Source organism: Barbus barbus (assembly GCF_936440315.1).
Source record: "Barbus barbus genome assembly, chromosome: 33".
Taxonomy (NCBI): domain Eukaryota; kingdom Metazoa; phylum Chordata; class Actinopteri; order Cypriniformes; family Cyprinidae; genus Barbus; species Barbus barbus.
The window spans coordinates 25,106,177-25,125,157 of record NC_136761.1 but is presented as its reverse complement, the minus strand read 5'-3'; the positions used below and the strand labels follow the sequence as shown (position 1 = coordinate 25,125,157).

At 39.4% G+C, this 18,981-nt stretch overlaps 1 protein-coding gene across 1 annotated transcript; it reads left to right on the top strand.

The window, feature by feature from the left end:
- Positions 1–1,994: 1,994 nt before the first annotated feature.
- LOC306852983 (START domain-containing protein 10-like) lies at positions 1,995–17,340 on the top strand. Its single transcript, XM_079390119.1, has 6 exons — positions 1,995–2,387; positions 4,997–5,144; positions 5,553–5,656; positions 15,156–15,273; positions 15,954–16,006; positions 16,782–17,340. Exons 1-6 carry the CDS (start codon positions 2,241–2,243, stop codon positions 16,998–17,000), a joined length of 789 nt encoding a protein of 262 aa, XP_079246245.1. The 5' UTR covers positions 1,995–2,240; the 3' UTR covers positions 17,001–17,340.
- Positions 17,341–18,981: the final 1,641 nt, after the last annotated feature.

The following is an 18,981-nucleotide window of genomic DNA, read 5'->3' as shown; positions in this document are numbered from 1 at the left end:
AATGCAGTGGTTTTCAACCTTTGAGACCTCCCAATGTCCACAACAATATTCCTGTGCATACTATGTAATATGTTAATAGGAGTATTCATAGATTATAATAGTATCCATAAATAACTAAAATAATTCTAATTTAACAGTTTCAGAATGACAAAAGTTTCTCTAGGGATCCCTCTCCTTTAAACCAATGAATTTACATGACTTCTCCAGTTGTTTGTGATCTACTAAATAAATATTTTCTGACAATATATATTTTTAGCTTGGCATCAAAAACATATTCTAATAAAAATGCCCATTATACAATTTTATTAATTTAAATTAATTTTCCTAATTTAGAAACTACACTTTTAAAATCACGTTTTTCAAGACAGTGGGAATACTATTTCTTAAAAGGTAAATTTAATATCTTGATTTTCAGTTGTTTAAGCTTATTTGATCTTATTTGAAGTCTTTTTTTATCCTCATTTGAGAACCATGTCCTAAGGGGTTCATTAGTGCCATCTTATGGTTATACACAAACTCCTTGTGTGACATATGGGTAATATTTGGATATAAGCTAAATTATTTCATTAAGGGTACAATGGTGCTAAATCTGCCCAAGATAAGAGACATTTCACAACAGTAAAAGTCAACAAACTCAAACAGTTACACATTAAGTGAAATGTAAAAACATTTTGTTTAAGGGGGCTCTAGCATTCTGCTGTATACTCAGCAATAACTAGTAAAGCTGCAGGGGGTTTACTACAAAAATACAAAATCTATTGCTTCAGTTATAAGTTATAAAAAAACTAAAATATTTTAATCTCTGAAGATTGATTATAGAAATGTATTTTGCGGTATGTTTTTCAAATCAAGAAAGGAGTGGGATTTTTTATTGTTGAAGCCCAAGCAAGCAGGACTGACAGCTCGTATTATTTGACACCTGCAGGAGATTCTTTAAGACTGACGTTGTGACTGACACATGCATCTGCTTAATTGAGAATGAGCAATGCTTCATATGGATGACTCAACTACTCAAGTGAAGATAAACCACCCAGTACATAATTTCAGTGCACACAAAAAGCCCATTTTATTATTATTCTGAGCTCCAGAGTTTACAAAGGAGTTTAACATTCCCTTAATGTCCAAACAATACAATATTAATTTGATGTCAGATTGACTTTTACAGCTCATCTGATATTTAATAGTTTATATTTCCTAGTAAGAATAATCATTTTTGGTTGCTGGTCCCCTGAATGTTCTGACAAAGCATTTTATTGTCTTTGGAAGAAGTGTATAGTTCAGTCATGAAACTCTAGATGGCGCAGGCTGATGGGTATTAACGTAACTGATGATATTCATAGCGTTAAACGACTTGGCACAAGCTAATTGGTTCATGTTGCATACGCAGCCAATGAGCTTGCTGCTTTACATTTAAATGGCTGGTTAGCATCCACTTGAGCATTTGCAGCGCGCTTTCACCCTCCACCTTCCCCAGCTCCACCTGTATAGATCCGCTACGGGTTATGCAATTTGTGCAGCAGCAGTGTCTTAAATACTCACAGCACCGTATCGCCGTATGCGTTGGCAGTAGCAAGTTCCTGAACTACAGCAATTCAGCAGCAGTAGCAGATCTATTCCGCCAAGACCAAATACATAAACACTGTCATAACCATTACCATGCTAAAATATTTAGAGAGTTGTCACATAGTCCTTCTAGACTTAATTTTGGACATGTTTCCCTACTAATCTGTACAAATCAGACTTTTACTTTTCCCAATATGATAGTAAGGAGTGAGGCTGAGGGAAGGTGATAGGAAACAGTAGACGCTGGATTCAGGCTACACACCTGCACAGGTTAAACAAAACAGTCACGGAAAAGAAATCCTTTGAATTGACAGACATGACACCTGATCCGTGCATCATCAGTCAGTCTGACTAAATGAGCCCTTTAGACTGCTCCACCTGAAAAACGACATGCAGTAACGTGATGCCTCACTTATATAATGCCTCTCTCCAGTATGGCACTGATACAGGACTGAAGAGGATGCTCAAATACACCTGCTCCAACATACATTAGATACAACGATACAGAGGTGCAACAGTTAGATTAAACTGAAAAAAACGCGTTTTATATCCTTTAGCTTTCCAAAACTAACTGGAAATCATCAATAAGTGGAGAAGAGAATACAAACGAGCGGATCATTGATGTGAAGAGCGTTTAGCCCTGCAGACCTGTCTAATTCACAGCACCGGGAGGCAAGATGCCAGTCCAGATACCGGACGACACCGATTTCTTATCTTTCCGAGATCAATGTGAAAGTCAGGATGGCTGGGTCGCTCGTTATAATAAAGGAGGAGTGACGGTTTGGTGTCGAGACGAGGAGTGCAAAACTCTGCAGAAACTCAAGGCAAGTGCGCTGCAATGCGGATCAATAGACGCACACACTCACCAACCAGTTTGCTTTCAGTCCTCACTGCATTAGCGTCTAAAATAAGACCAAACTCTAGTATATTTTCGATATTACAGATCATCATCTAAATGTCTATGAAAAATAGATTCTGTGTTTATTTCCTTCCTTAGTAAACAAATCCTTCATTTACTGGAGAACGCAGCATAATATGGCAAGCTGCTTTAACATATATTCAGTACACCTATACATTTTTGCGTTACTTTTACTTTTTTAAATACTAGTAATCTAGTAGATTAGTAGCCTATCGATTCAATTAGTCACTAGTATTAGGTCTAATTATTTATTTACTACGAGTACCTACTTGGTAGCTAGTGACAAACTGCATATGTTTGCCATTGAATTCAAGGGGATAAATGGTGCTAAATGTTTAGTATTTAGTTAATTCATGATGTAGCTAAGAAGTAAAAGAGAGAGAGAGACTGTAATTGTAATTGGTGAAATGTGGCTAGTAACAATTTGTAACAAATATGTTAGTGTCTCACAAGTGAGTAATAGTATCTAATAAATAAATAAGTAGAAAATATACTAGTAACTGTGAGAACAGTAACTGTGTTAGCTAAGAAATACACATTAGTATCTAATGAATAGTTTACGTGTCTAACTGGAATAGAGCAGCAACAACGACCAGCTAGAAACCAGTTGCTATGCCACAAAACACCAAATTATATTATTAACATAACAATACTGAGATAATGTTCTGTCGGCTTGTGCATTTGAGGAAGTAATTCATTGTAACCACATCAACCATTGTATAATGATTTATAGTTTTGTCTTACAGCTCATGCGCCTGCATTATTATTATTGACATGTATAATGTTACAAAAGATTTCTATTTCAAATAATGGCTGTCCTTTTGAGCGTTGACGTTATGGCAGTTTCCGCAAAATCAACATAATAATAAGAAATGTTTCTTGATTAGGAAATCAGCATATTAGAATGATTTCTGAAGGATTGTGTGACACTGAAGAAGTGAAGGAGTAATGATGCTGAAAATCCAGCCTTGTGGAATCACTGACGTAAATTACATTTTAAACTATATTCAAATAGTTTCCATAGTTTAAAACATTTGAAAATATCACTGTTTTTACTGTATTTTTGCTTTAGCTTTGGTGAGCATAAGAGACTTCCTTCAAAACAATAAAATTGTTATTTAGTATTTGTTATATTTATTATTTGTAGTATAGCTTTTAAATTTAGTAGTACAAAAAATGTATACAAAGATTCAGCATATGAACCAAGGACTTGAACATTGCCTTTGGAACAGCAGTATATTAATCTTCACTGTGCAAAAACAGTAGTACAGTATATCTTTCAAGCTCCTGAACAGTAGCTTTCCTCACAGACTCCAGACCGTTTCAGGGAAAATCTTAAAGAAACAAACAGAGATATGGTTATGGGTCATTTGCCCAGGGGAACTCAGCGTACAGTGGAGCAGGCCAGGCCTGACGGCTTCGTGAGCCACAGTCTCTGAGATGAAAGAGCGGTCTCTCAGGGACGGACTGCACCCATGAGATGTGCTGAAAAATTAAGAACGGAAAACCGTGGTAACAGCAGGCTCAGATGAGGAAACCTGAGCCCCTCCTGCTGTCTTACCAGAGTTGGGCCTTTTTCTGTGTTTTTTTGTGTAAAAGCACTTCTGTTGACCTCTCTGACAATGGCTAAAAGCCGGCCCGATGCAAGAACCTATGCGTGATTGCTGTTTCAGCAACGTTTCAGGCAGGTTTTATTATTTAGACTTGTTATTCAGAATTTATTTAGACTTGTAACGCCTGCAAAAATGAAAAGAGATGACAGGCCTTCGTCAATAATTCACACGGCTCTCTGGTCCACCGATGCGTTCTTTTCATGAATAATTGAGCTTCGTAGGCTTTGACGACATTCCATTCATAGAGACTAAATAAAACTTGTTCCAAGGAACCCAATGGAAATGAGCAGCGACCGATCAAGCTGGGGTTGTAGGGGGTTGGGAATAAATTATTAAATGATGCCAGGGTAGAGTTGATTGGGTTACACGGTTTCTTGCGTCGTAGAGCCATACAATATCTGATCGCATTGCATCTGATGTATTCATGCTCACCTGACCCTCCTCGCAACCCAGGATAAGGTAGCTACAGTATACATGAAAAAAACATGTGAGCTTGAAATACAAATGCAAGCCAACATGCTTAAATCTAAAGCTCCACTGTATCTCTCACCCCACTGAGGATCCTTTTATGCTCACTGTTTGCTGTGTCAACTTTGACTCTTTTTGACCTGACATGACTGAGTCACGCAGACGGCAGGGCTTTTAAAGATAAGGAAATGAATAGATCTATGTGTAATGGTAGCAGGCCTTTGTCAGCACAGTGAAAAGCTTTCATTTTTCATCTGCCCGGTAACAGAGTGCATTCAAAATCTGTCAGCACTTTATCTCGGCTGCACTAGAAGGAAAATTACAGGAGAGTTTTCACCGCTCTACATACTTTGTGAACTTTGTATTCAGCTGTAATGGAAAAGTTCTTGAGATCTGAATGACTCAGTGAGACAATGTCTGTTTTTTCTCTTAGATGAGAATCGTGTGCAAGGACGTGATGGCAGAGACTCTCTACGATGTCTTGCACGACACGAGCTACCGGAAAAAATGGGACACCAACATGATCGACACTTTCGATATTGGACGACTGACAGTTAATGCAGATGTAGGATATTACTCCTGTGAGTCACTTCTTTTTTTCTGTCTCAGCTGAGCTGTTATTTCCACCGTGTTCCTGGCGAAGCACACAAACACACTTTTTTTCTTCTTCTTACTAAGAAGATTGTAAGATACAATATAAAAGTTGTGGGTGGCTGCAGTATATTTTATGATGGAGTGCAGTTTCTACAGTTAAACTGCAAGGACGAAAATCATTGGGACGTTTATGTTAAATGAATGTCTTGTGGTGCTCTCAGATGCACTATGCATGGACATCAGCAATGGACACCAGGTGTTTTACCTGTATTTTGAATTTTATTGCATTGTTGTTTTAGAGTTTAGAGGTTTTTTGTTGTTGTTGTTGTACTTAGTATGCAGTGAGGCAAATTTATCTTCTTATATTTTCATACTATGTCTTTGTTTATTTACAGGGAAATGTCCAAGTCCATTGAAGAACAGAGACTTTGTCACCATGCGGTCATGGCTTCCTCTTGGCAATGACTATCTGATAATCAACTACTCTGTCAAACACCCGGTATGTCTGTGTTTGGTCTGGATTGTTAGGTCTGTAGAAGCTCTGATTTTAAGAGACATTTTGGCAGAGGTAACAATATAGTCCAGCACAGTGTGTCAGTTGGTATGTAGGTCAGCCTTGCTGGTCTCGAGGCGCTTGAAACAGAAGAGGCCTGATCAGTGGCAAAAGTCTGACAGAGGTATCAAGTATGGCGTCGGGTGATCAATCCCCGCGTTATAATGAATAATTACATGTCTAGCGTCAACAGGCTTATGTCTTTCATTGTTTTCTCTATGGAAAATCTGACACAAGATGTCTTGATATAAATCTGAAATAAATCAGCTCATTGTAAGACTCCACGACAGTGCTATATATCTGTGTAACTGAAACTTGCATTTCATACAAAGCCAACTGGCGCTGCCTTCTGTCTCAATTATTGATTTCTTATGAAATAACTGTGATATAGTTGCCGTATATATATTTTATAAAGGCTGGAATGCACTACACAACTTTTAAAATCTGAACAGATTTTAAAACTCTACTGTCAACATGTTTACATTGAAAAACTGGACATCATAAACATCTCTTGATCACTAACAGACTTTCAAGTTGTTCCGAACACAACAAACTCACACAGAAATATGCACCTCGTTGCAAGGAAACGTATGACAAATAAAAACAAACTCTTGGCAGAACTCATGTAGTGTATTCCAGCCAGTTTGTGTCCAGACACAGGTCAGAATATAAAAGAAATCGAACTCAAATCTATATTTTATGTTTACGTATTTATTTATTCGGTGCATAGCTGTGTAATATGATTTACTTTGGAGTTTATTTTGAGACAGTGCCCAACTATTTAAAGGGATAGTTCACCCAAAAAGGAAAATTCTGTCATCATTAACTCGCCCTCGTGTTGTTCCAATCCTGTATGAGTTTCGTTCATCTGCTGAACACAAAATGTGACCCTGGACCACAAAACCAGTCATAAGGGTCAGTTTTTCGAGACTGAGATTTATACATAATCTGAAAGCTATAATATATGGCCGAGATACAACTTTCTGAAAATCTGGAATCTGAGGGTGCAAAAAAAATCTAAATATTGAGAAAATCGCCTTTTAAAGTTGTCCAAATCAAGTTATTTGCAATGCATATTACTAATCAAAAAATAAGTTTTGATATATTTACGGTAGGAAATTTACAAAATATCTTCATGGAACATGATCTTTATTTAATATCTTAATGATTTTTGGCATTAAATAAAAATTTAATTTTTTGACCCATGCAATGTATTTTTGGCTATTGCTACAAATATACCCCAGTGACTTAAGACTTAAGTTTTGTGGTCCAGGGTCACAAAATAAGATATTTTAAAGAATGTGGGTGACCAGATCTTCCATAGTAAGGAAGTCAATGGAGACCAGCAACTGTTTGCTTAAGAAAGAAACTCAACCGGAAAGAGACTAGGAAACCGGAAATGCTGTAGGTGACGTCAGACGCTGGAGACTTGGCAGAAAAACTGAATGAACAGCGAGGACAACGAGGAAAATTTGGAAACTCTTCAGGAATACATCGACTGGTGCTTCGACGTTATAGTCATGAAGAAAAACCAAAATGCATGTTCCCCAGCCAAAAGCGAGACGCCGTCTTCCAAAAGAAGTCGCCCGACAGACTCGCCTGAAACAACATCGCCGACAGGTAAAAGCTTTACCGACATCCTGGATTCAATCGACAAGCGGTTATCCAGCTTCGACGCGAGGTTGTCCCTGGTCGAGATCCTGCACCGTGAATTCAAATCCCTGAGGGAATCACTGGAATTCAGCCAGCAGCAGGTGGAAACACTTGCTGCTGAAAACGCATCACTACGGGACTCGGTCAAGTCTCTAACTGAGAATGTGACCCGTATAAGTGAAGAAAATAAAAAAATAAAAGAGACTATTATCGATCTCCAGGCCCGTAGCATGAGAGATAACCTGGTGTTTTCGGGCATCTCGGAATCTGCCGAAGAGGACGTAGAAACTACGGTTAAAACCTTTATCAAGACATACCTGAAACTTCCGGAAGACACCGTGGAAAACATCTGCTTCGAAAGAGTCCATCGGATGGGAGCGAAGAAACCTGGAGCCCCGAGGCCGCGTCCTATTGTGGCCAAATTTGGATACTTCAAGCAGAAAGAGCAGGTGAAGAGTCGCGGCAGGGAGCTGAAAGGAACCGACTTCAGCGTAAACGACCAGTTCCCCAAAGAAATCCTGGAGCGACGCAAAATTCTGTTCCCAATCCGACGCAGTCTTATCCAAAAGGGCTCCCGAGCTGTCATCGCCGTGGACCGGCTCTACGTGGACGGGCAGCTTTACCGTAACCTCAGTACCACTCCGTGGTTATATTAACACCACTCCAGATAAGAATCCGTTATATTTTTCTTTTTTTTTCTTTCCTCTTTCCTCGCTTGTTCTTCCATTTACCTCTAACTATTTATGTCAATTCGCTAATTTAATATGATATCATAACAAACACGATACCGTCAGTCTCCGCAGCGTTTAAATGTTGTTGCAATGTTTTTGTTTCTTTCAAGTTTTTACTTGCATCCCTCTCTGCTTGCTTCTTTGTATATCTTTCTTACTTCTAACTCCTTTCACTGCACCGATCACCTGCTTTACTACACATACACACACACAACACCCTATATCACACATCTGCACGGCACGACCATGTACATATACATTCAGCGTCAACGCAATCACTCCGACCTTACAGCGCACACAGACATGAAGGACATACTCGCATACAAGCGCGTACGCCCGCTCATATCTTATTCATTTGAACATCACACGCAGCGAACAGCATTAGCTACACACACACATCTATGGGCGCACTGAGGTTTGTCACATGGAATGTGAATGGAGCTGGCTCCAGAGAAAAGAGGTTAAAAATATTTAACCAGCTTAAAAAACTACAGGCAGACGTTGTTTTATTACAAGAGACTCATAGATCTGCCACAGCTACAGATCAACTTAAAACAACTGAGTTTCCTAATGTGTTCTCAGCCTGCTATAACTCTAGGCAAAGGGGGGTAGCAATTTTAATACATAAAAATGTTAATTTCACAGTACTCAACACAGTTATAGATCCAGAAGGTAGATTTCTAATCATTAAATTATCTATATTTGACAAAAAGTTATGTATTGTTAGTATATATGGTCCAAATGTTGATGACCCCTCTTTTTTTCACGGTTTTTTTACCGCACTCTCTGAACACCTAGATTGCGCATTTGTTCTTGGGGGAGACCTCAACTTTGGACTAAATAAAGAAATAGACAGGCTGAGTACAGCTGGAACTCAGCGCAATTGGGAATCCACAAATATAGTTAAACAGTACATGAGCGACTATGGACTTTGCGATGCATGGCGTTCTTTTCACCCCAACCGTAGGGAATATACTTTCTTCTCACATGTCCATCACTCTTACTCTCGTCTGGATTATTTCCTAGTCAGCAGCTCTCTGCTGAGTGACATTTCAGACACAGAGATAAACCCTATAGCTGTCAGCGATCATGCTGCTGTTTCTTTAACTCTAGTAAATAAGAAGGCCACTCCACCAAGTAATAACTGGAGATTCAATACATCATTGCTTAAAGACGATGATTTTATTAAATATTTTAAAGAAGAGTGGGCTTTATATTTAGACTATAATGACCTGCCTGGAACATCAGCATCTGTTCTCTGGGAAGCAGGCAAAGCTGTGATGAGAGGTAGAATAATCTCATTCTCATCGCATAAAAAGAAAAGAGAAAATAAATATATTCAGGAATTAGAAGAAACTATAAAAACTTTAGAAGAAGCCTACGTATCCTCCCAGGAACAGGAAATGCTGAAAAAAATACGTAAAGCAAAACTAGAATTAAATGAAATTATTAATAAAAAAACCCAATTCTTAGCACAAAGACTTCGCTGGCAAGAATTTGAATATGGTAACAAATCAGGTCAATTCCTAGCGAACCAGTTAAAAATAAATAAAGAAAAAACAACTATATGTGCTGTTAAAGATTTAACTGGGGATACAGTATATGACCCTGAAAGAATAAACAACACTTTCAGGGACTTTTACAAATCTTTATATTCTCCACAGATAAACCCATCTAAAGACGAAATTGACCAATTTCTTGACAATATAACTCTTCCGAAATTATCAGAAAATCAAGCGATGACATTGGATTCTCCACTGACATCAGATGAACTTCAGGAAGCCTTGAACAGTATGCCCAATAAAAAGGCTCCAGGTCCAGATGGCTTTCCAGCAGAATTCTATAAAGAATTCTGGGTAATTCTGTCACCAACATTCTACAGAATGTTGCAGGAAACCAAGGAAAATGGTAGACTTCCACCAAATATGAATTCTGCCAACATTAGTCTCTTGCTAAAACCAGGCAAAGACCCTGTATTGCCTACCAGCTATCGTCCAATATCCCTTATTAATGTGGACACTAAAATAATCTGCAAAGCTATCTCAAAAAGAATAGAGAAGATAACCCCTCTCATAATTCATTCCGACCAAACTGGTTTCATAAAAGGGAGGCACTCCTCAACAAATACACATAGGTTACTTAACTTGATAGACTATTCATGCAATAGAAACCTTCAAATTACAATATTGTCTCTAGATGCAGAAAAAGCTTTTGATAGGGTTAACTGGAATTTTCTATTTGCAACTTTACACAAATTTGGTTTTGGAAACTCTTTCATAAACTGGTTAAAAATATTATATAACTCTCCAACAGCATGTGTCAGGACAAATGGCCAAACATCCTCTAGCTTCTATCTTAAGAGGGGCACCAGGCAGGGATGCCCCCTCTCCCCCTCACTGTTTGCAGTTTTTATTGAACCACTAGCAGCAGCAATTAGACAGGCTACAGTGATTAAAGGCATTAAATGCAAGAATGTAGAACATAAAGTTAGTCTTTACGCAGATGATGTGTTACTTTTTCTTCAGCATTCACAAACCACTTTCTCTGAGGTAATTACATTAATAAACTCTTTCTCAAGAGTCTCAGATTATTCAATAAACTGGTTAAAATCAACAGTTCTTCCAATTAATTGCTCCTTCCAGAATTCCTCCACTCCACTGCAATCTGGAAATATTAAATATTTAGGTATTAATGTTTCTCCTAGGCTGACAGATTTGATTAAATTAAACCACATCCCACTTTTAAAGACGGTAGAAGATGATCTAACCAGATGGAAGTCTCTACCCATATCACTCATGGGAAGAGTCGCCTCAATAAAAATGATGGTTTTGCCAAGAATTAATTATTTATTTGCAATGATCCCGAGCAAACCATCACCTGACTGGTTTAGATCTCTGGACTCCTCCATCTCTAAATTCCTTTGGAAAGGTAAACCCCCGCGTATTAGCTTAAAAACGCTACAAAAGACCAAGGATAAAGGAGGACTAGATCTACCTAACTTTCACCACTATTTCTTAGCCAACAGGCTTCAACACATTTCAGGGTGGTTAAAACACACCCTCTTAGATGAGCCTTGGCTAGATGTAGAACAGGCATTATGCAATAATATAGAGATTTCGGATCTGCCATTCATTAGCTTGATCATCAAACGACACGTATGCTTCAAAAGCATCAGTATCAGCTCTTCTCTGACAGCATGGTGGGAGTTTCTAAAAATGACTGAGTCTTCACTAATCCCATGCAAACGTACCCCCATCTGGAACAATCCTGACATATTACTAAACAATAATATGATGAACCTCACAGATTGGAGTTGTAAAGGTATTAAATACCTGGAACATATATTAGAAGGGACAGACTTTATTCCCTTTGACAAATTAGTTAAACAATATGGGATTAACAAAAACAGATTTTTAGAATATCAACAAATTAAATCTATTGTAAAAGGGAAATTTAAATCTAATCATATCAAATTACAAATACCACCAAGTGTGGCAGATTTTCTTAATCTCAAAACCCCCAAATTAATGTCTAAAATATACAGGACACTTTCCAAAATAGATGAATCAGTATCACTTCCTATTGCAAAATGGGAGGCAGATCTAGCAGTAAACTGGGACCATAATTTCTGGTCTCAGATATGTTTAAAAACCTTTGAACTGATTAGAAATCCTGGTTTACAATTAATACAATACAAAATCCTGCATAGAGTGCACTACACAGGTCATCGGATGTTCAGGATGGGTCTTACAGCTTCTAACAACTGCTCACACTGTCAAGGCAATACACCTGACAATTACATCCACGCTCTATGGTTCTGTCCACCTGTTCAGAGGTACTGGTACAGGATTTGTGAAGATTTATCAAAGTGTCTTAAATGCTCTATTCCAGCCTCTCCCTCAGTCTGCTTGTTGGGCGACCTAGATGGTGTCACTACAGAAGGTAACACAATCCACATGGCTTTCACTGCCCTATGCATTGCTAAGAAGACTGTCCTCATGAACTGGAAAAATAAAAATAATCTTAATATCAACCAATATAGAAATCATTTGTGGGATTATATTAGTCTTGACACAGCTTCTGCTGCCACATTAGATCAATCTCTCTGGACTCCTTTGATCAGCTCCATCACCTAGTGTGAGTGGGGGTCCTGATTCTGTCCGGCTGTGGTTTTTGCGGTTGGGGTGGCCATATGGGCTTGGGGCATCTGGGAGTTCCCTGGGGGTGGGTTTCTTGGGTGGTTCGGCGCTGGGGCTGCGATCTTGGCCTGGATGGGGTATTGGTGACTCTTGGGTGCTGTTTTTCTGGCGGCTGCATGCGGCGCTACTGGGGATGCCTGTGCCGGCGGACGTAGGTTGCCGGCCTGGCGGCTGCACTATTCCGGGGTTGGTCCGGGGGGGGCTTGGGGTTCTGGGGGCGCTCTGCCTCCCGGTTGGGGTTACGGCTGGGCCTGGGGGGCTTGGGTCCTGGTTGGTGTGCCGCCGGGAGCATGGGTTGGTGCATGCGCTTGGGCCCGGCCCTGGTGTGGGGGTCTTCGATGCATCGGTGCCTCCGCGGGGGGGATCCAATAGAGGCAGGGAAAACGGGCCTAACCTGGGTGTCTTATTGTCTTATGTAGTCTGGGAGTTGAATGAGTGATGGGGTGGGGTAGTTTTTCCTCTGCTGTGGGGTCTGGTGGGCTGCCCCGGGCTGCCATGGGCCCTGGTCTGGATGGGCCTGGGCCCCCCGCCCTGGGCAGATTTGGGGTAACGGGGGTGCCTATGGGGGTCAGCGGGGGAGCTGGCTCCGAAGGGGGGGGTATTTTGCCCCCTCTGATGCTTTCCTCCCCATCCCTAAGGCTTCACTTCTCCCGCCCCATCACACCAACACATAGGTAGGGTTTTGAGGTGCGGGTGTGTCGCTGGGATGCGGGGGAGGTGGTACTCCTCTGTCTCCTCGTGGCCACCTGCATCTCAATCACACATTACAGCTTAGACATTCTCATTACTTACTGTCACATGACACATACATATAGGGCCTTGGGGGTGGGCACACTGAATGGCATCCGGAGGGCGGTCTGTTCATTCAGCCTTCCCTCTGGTGCCAGTGCCCACTTCTCAATTTTAAGTTGCACATAGACATTGAGGGCTCTAGGGAGGGGACGAGCTGACACAAGCTTGTGGAGGGTGCCCCTCCCCTGTTTTAAAGCACCCCTGTTTTAAAGCACCTTAGAACAACACACACCAACACTACATTTGAGCGGGTGAGGTGAAGCATGGGGTCTCTTTTTTTTTTTCTTTTTTTTTTATCTCACACCCCTGTTCTCTGTTCTCTGTCCGGGGCCGGGGGCTGCGAGGATGAGCTGGCCGCCCGGTCGGGGTCTGGGCTGGTGGTCTTATCTGCTGCTGCGGGGACCGGGGTGGTCTTCCTGTCCCCACGCCAGAGCGAAGGGGGTTCAGCTCCGGGATCGGGCGCTGATTACCCCTCTGGGGGTGGTGGTGCCTGGATCTAGGAGTATAGAGTGCATATAGGGAGTGTGAGTGTGGGTACCATGTCCATTTTTGTGTGTCTACATGTGGGGCGAGGGTGAGAATATTCGTTGCGTGCTTGAGGGTGGGAACGTATGCTTGTGTATATGTGTGCTTGTTCGTCTACGTCTATGTGTCAGGTCGGGCCTTAGACTCCACCTCACTCATCATCTCAGTCAACCCCCACCCCACCACCATGCCCTGCCGGTGGAGGATGCCGCCGGTGCATTGGTGGTTTCTCGCGCCGGGGTAGGATGCTCGGGTGAGCGCTGGCCCACTCTCGGCGGTCGCTTGGCGGGGCCTGGCCCTACTGGCCTTGCTGGGCCCCGGTTGGGGGGTGGGGGGCCCTTGGATCTCCGGGCCCAGGGCTCGGTCTGCCCTGGTGTGGTCGGCTGCCGGCGGAGCCTGCGGGCTTGCCGCCACGGCACCCTGGGGTGTCTACACTGTGGCTGTCGGATGTCCCACCTTCGGGCTCTCCTCTGCCCTTTTCTGGGTGGGGGCCGCAGTTGTCCCTGCGGTGGTTCCCCTGGGGGCCCCGTGACCTGGGGGGCCTCCGGATGTTTGGGGCCTGGGTCTCTTCCATGCCTGCTTCATGCCTTGCGGGATGGGGCTGTTGTTCCCCACACACACACTATTAAACATTTACATGGAGGAACCTTATGAACACAAGCGCGCTCACACACACAGGTGTACACTCAAGCATTCACATTGGTGTAAAAACGGGTGCTCACAGACACACATTGTTCTGATCTGCTGTTGCTTCAAAACTTACTTTGTAATATTAGTTATGCGTGTTGCTCAATAACATTTAACATTTAGAATTTATTGTGATTCATACAGATGTTGGTTGTTGCTGCAGTTTCTCTGATGTTGTGTCTTCTGTTGTGTCTTCTGTTGTTTTCTCTTTTTGTCAGCAGGTATCGAAGCAAATTGTCTGTTTTTTTTTTTTTTTGTCTTGTTTTTTCCTCTCTCTCTCTCCCCCTTCTCTGTTGACTTTATCCACAATTTTTTTTTTTTTTTTTTTTTTTTTTTTTTATTATTATTATTATTTTTATTATTATCATTATAATTATAATTATTATTTTTTTTTTATTATTATTATTATTATTATAATTTTTTTTTTTTATTATTTATTTTTTTTTCTCTCTCTTGTTTCCTCTGTCCCCTGGTCTTGTCGGTCATAGTATGGTTAAATAAAAGGGTATATAAAATTTAATTAATTAATAAAAAATAAATAATATAAAAAAAAAAAAAAAAAAAGGCTGTGAATGATGATAGCATAACTACACATACGTACTGTCATGTGTTATCTGTGTTACTGACAGGCCAAAAAAAAAAAAAAAAAAAAAAAAAAAAAAAAAAAGAAAGAAACTCATACAGGTTTGGAACAACTTGAGGGTGAGTAAATGATGACAGGATTTCATTTTTGGGTGAACTATCCCTTTAACATCTCAGCTGTTTAGATCAGACTGTTTGTATATCTTATCCAATATCACCACTTTAAACACTGACTCATTCCTATGAATCTAAACACTCACTGTTGCTATTTTTCAGGAATACCCACCAAAGAAGGATTATGTCAGAGCTGTCTCATTACTCACTGGGTACTTGATCCAATCCAGCGGAGCAAACTGCTGCACTCTTTATTACTTGACGCAAGTGGATCCACGAGGTTTATCCATTATCACTATCATTTACAGTAAAATACCTAGATATTTAAATATTAGTATGCTGGAGTCGCAGCATCAGACCGGCCCTTGTTTTGGTGAAAAAGTACACCATGATCAACAACGACTCTTAGGCTGTTAACAGTCTCAGTTGTTGGTGTATATACAAAAACGCCACTCTGTTTCAAAGAGCAGTGCAGTTTCATCTTGCTTTCTTAAAGAAGTATGCAGAAATGTATGTGTTTAGACTGAATGTGTATTTCATGGTGTAATGTCTTGAAGGCCTAGCCATCTCTATTTTTCTTCGTACTCTTGTGCTGTACAGAGTGGGGAGTCGGGAAGCCTTTGAAACTCCTACTTTACACATATTTGATGAATTTGCTGATGTCATGTTTTCTGTGCTGCTCAGAGCGATGGCTTTGATTATTAATGTCTTCCGTTGCTGTGATGCACCAGCTGTTTGTGACCTGTGGGATAGACACTTAGATTCAGTTTATTGCATTTGTACAGCAGACTCCAGGGTCAGAAAGGCAAAACTTACAGTGCATAAAACCAGATTACATTTGACTATTGCAGTTTCATTCAGAGGGTGAATGCTTCTATTGCATTAATGGTGATTTTTGTTCTCTGAGCATATATTTAAAGCAATATATTTATTGTTTTTTGTTTATCTCCATTTTTTTAGGGTCTTTACCCAAGTGGGTAGTGAACAGGGCCTCACAATTAGTGGCACCGAAGGTAAGTACATTTTCTTTCTTGATTTTTATTTGTATTTATTTACATAATATGTGTAAAGAAAATAACTTTTCAGCATTTTCTAAAATTCTAAAAATGTTGTTTTAGAATGGTACATATGATATTGTTAAAAAATTTGGGGTTGGTAACATCTGTAATGTTTTCCCACATGGAAATGTAATATATAGTGCCATATATGTTATCTATAAGGCAATATATATTTTTTACCTACACACATTTTCTGGATAGATGAGGATATAAGTCCCCATAATAAAATGTGTATATGTACATATGTTAATAATATCTATATAATGATTTTTTCATATGGTAATATATGTTGCAACTATATAGCTAACATGACATATATGTCCAATACAATTATATAGGTTATGTTAATATATTAAATTGTTTCAATTGTTTCAATGTTTTTACTTCATATGACAATACATTTCATATATGGAAATTTAATATATAGCCTATTTGTGTATGGTTTTAAAAGAAACCTCTTATGATTGTGAAATATTATTGAACTGAATTTTTATTTATATAACTTTTAATAATAATATGTTTTTTATTTTTTTGATGACCCAAGTTACTCCAAACTCAACAGCCAAGCTCATGCTGTTAATCCCAAATTTCAGTTTTCCTCTGCTGCCATCTGGTGGTTAGAAATGTGCATAGAATACAAGATGTTTTATAACAGCCACATGATGTTATGTTTGAAAATAAAAGCATCTGTAAAATGCATGGTCCAGATCTTTCAGCTTTTTCTCCACAGGCCATGAAAAAGATTTACAAAGCCTGCCTAAAGTACCCAGAGTGGAAGCGGAAACACGAGCCCAATCTGAAGCCGTGGAGATACCCAGAGCAGAACAAGCTACCCTGCATCAACGTAGCTGACCTGACAGTGCAGAGAGCAGATTCCCTGGAGAACATCGACGAGAGCAGCGTGAGTGAGGAGAAAGCCCAGCACCACAGTGATGATGATGAGACCTAAGATAACTCACACTGACTCTCCTGTGTTCTGTGTGTATGTGAAAGCGACTGTGTGTCATCCTCAGATGAGAATGGTGTCCCTTGCATACATTCTTTGGATTGAACAAAATAACATTATATTGTTTTGCAGAGATTTGAAGTCCTCCATTCTATGTCCATACACTGGTTGACGTGTTTAACTGATACGTTTTATAGTATCATTCAGTGTAAAACATCTTAAAAGTGTCAGTAAATACTTTGGAAGTGTAATAACTTTATAACTCAACGTTTCCAGTGCACAATGCAGATGTATTGTATTATTGTGACCCATGTAACTTTATTAAATTACTTAAATTGCGCACAACTCATTCTGTCGTTCTGTCAAGCAGTAATGTAACACATCTTTCAGCCCCGCATTCTGAGGTGAAGATTTCCTGTGTGAGATTGCAAGGACTTCCCTTTCTTCTTTAAAGTGACACAGATCTGTGTATTTCACTGCCTTGAAAAGACCTCAGGGACTGTAAAAATCAATTATGAAGAATAAAAAGTCTGCTCTTGTATTTCTAAAACTAGCTTTTTGGAGGTATATATTTGTATATCCCTCATGAAAGAAAAATATACTTGACAAATATAATGCAATATATTAAATAATGCAATCCATAGGAAACTAGTGCTTATATTGTTCAATATACTGCAATATACGCATGTGATATGACGGTTATATACTGAAACATAAAAAATATAACAATTTTGTATAATAATAGCTTTATTGAAACACTCGTTTTCAGAGGTTTACACAAAGCTGAACACATATTAATAAACATTTATTTCACTTTATTGTTTGCATAGTTGCACATTTCATATAAAATATCCAGTATGTGATGGTATATAAAAAAGGTTTAATCATGAAAACAATATATATTTTCATGTATGTCTTATATCGTGTACATATATTACACATACATGTTCCCATATAAATATATTTATAAACACAGTATCATATATCCAACAAGTTATATAATGCTGAGGGAAATTGTGTTAAGTATTTTTTATTTATGATGACCATTTAGAAATGATTTTTTGTACATCTCAGCTTTAAGGATTTGTTGTTTGAATAGAAATGCTTTCCTCTTTCTTTTGGCAGTGAGGAAAGTTTATTCACAACCGTATCTTTTTCTTCATCCATAAACGTACAGCTGGGGACCACTCCTCAAAACCTCTATTGTCTCAGACACTTCCTGCTTCCCATTTGAAACAGTTCCTGCCTCCATCAATCAGATTGGGCTGTAGGGGAGAAAAGGAAACTTCATAAGTGAACCCTCCGGCTTTCTCTTACAACAAAGTCCTATTGCTTTTGCAGCACAGACGCCTTTCTTCACATCATCTTCATTTTGAAACCCACACTTATAAACACACCCTACTGTGAATTTACCAGAATACTCATGACGTCACATAATATGACAGTATAAGATTTGCAAGAATGCTGGAAATATTCAATAGAGCTATCTAGATATGAAGTGAGTGTATTTGTTAATAAGGTGTCAGTCAATGTCAGTGAAAAGCACACTTGGGATATAGCCTATGTGATGTGTGTTTCATTTCAAGCCTTAATTTAATCAAAATATTGACCCTGGACCTCAAAACCAGTCTTAAGTCGCTGGGGTATATTTGTAGCAACAGCCAAAAATACTCTGTATGGGTCAAAATGATCCATTTTTCTTTTACGCCAAAAATCATTAGGATATTAAGTAAAGATTATGTTCCATGAAGATATTTTGAAAATTTGTTACCGTAAATATATCAAAACTTAATTTTTGATTAGTAATATGCATTGCTAAGAACTTAATTTGAACAACTTTAAAGGAGATTTTCTCAGTATTTTGATTTTTTTGCACCCTCAGATTCCAGATTTTCAAATAGCCTAGCTGTATCTCGGCCAAATATCGTACTATCATAACAAACCATACATCAATGGAAATCTTATATTCAGCTTTCAGATGATA

Excerpts from the sequence above, each read along its gene's own strand:
- LOC306852983 (XM_079390119.1), top strand. The coding sequence starts at position 2,241 with ATGCCAGTCCAGATACCGGACGACACCGATTTCTTATCTTTCCGAGAT. Across the intron at positions 5,145-5,552 it reads AGATGTAGGATATTACTCCT|GGAAATGTCCAAGTCCATTG; the intron begins GTGAGTCACTTC and ends GTTTATTTACAG. Across the intron at positions 15,274-15,953 it reads GACGCAAGTGGATCCACGAG|GGTCTTTACCCAAGTGGGTA; the intron begins GTTTATCCATTA and ends CCATTTTTTTAG.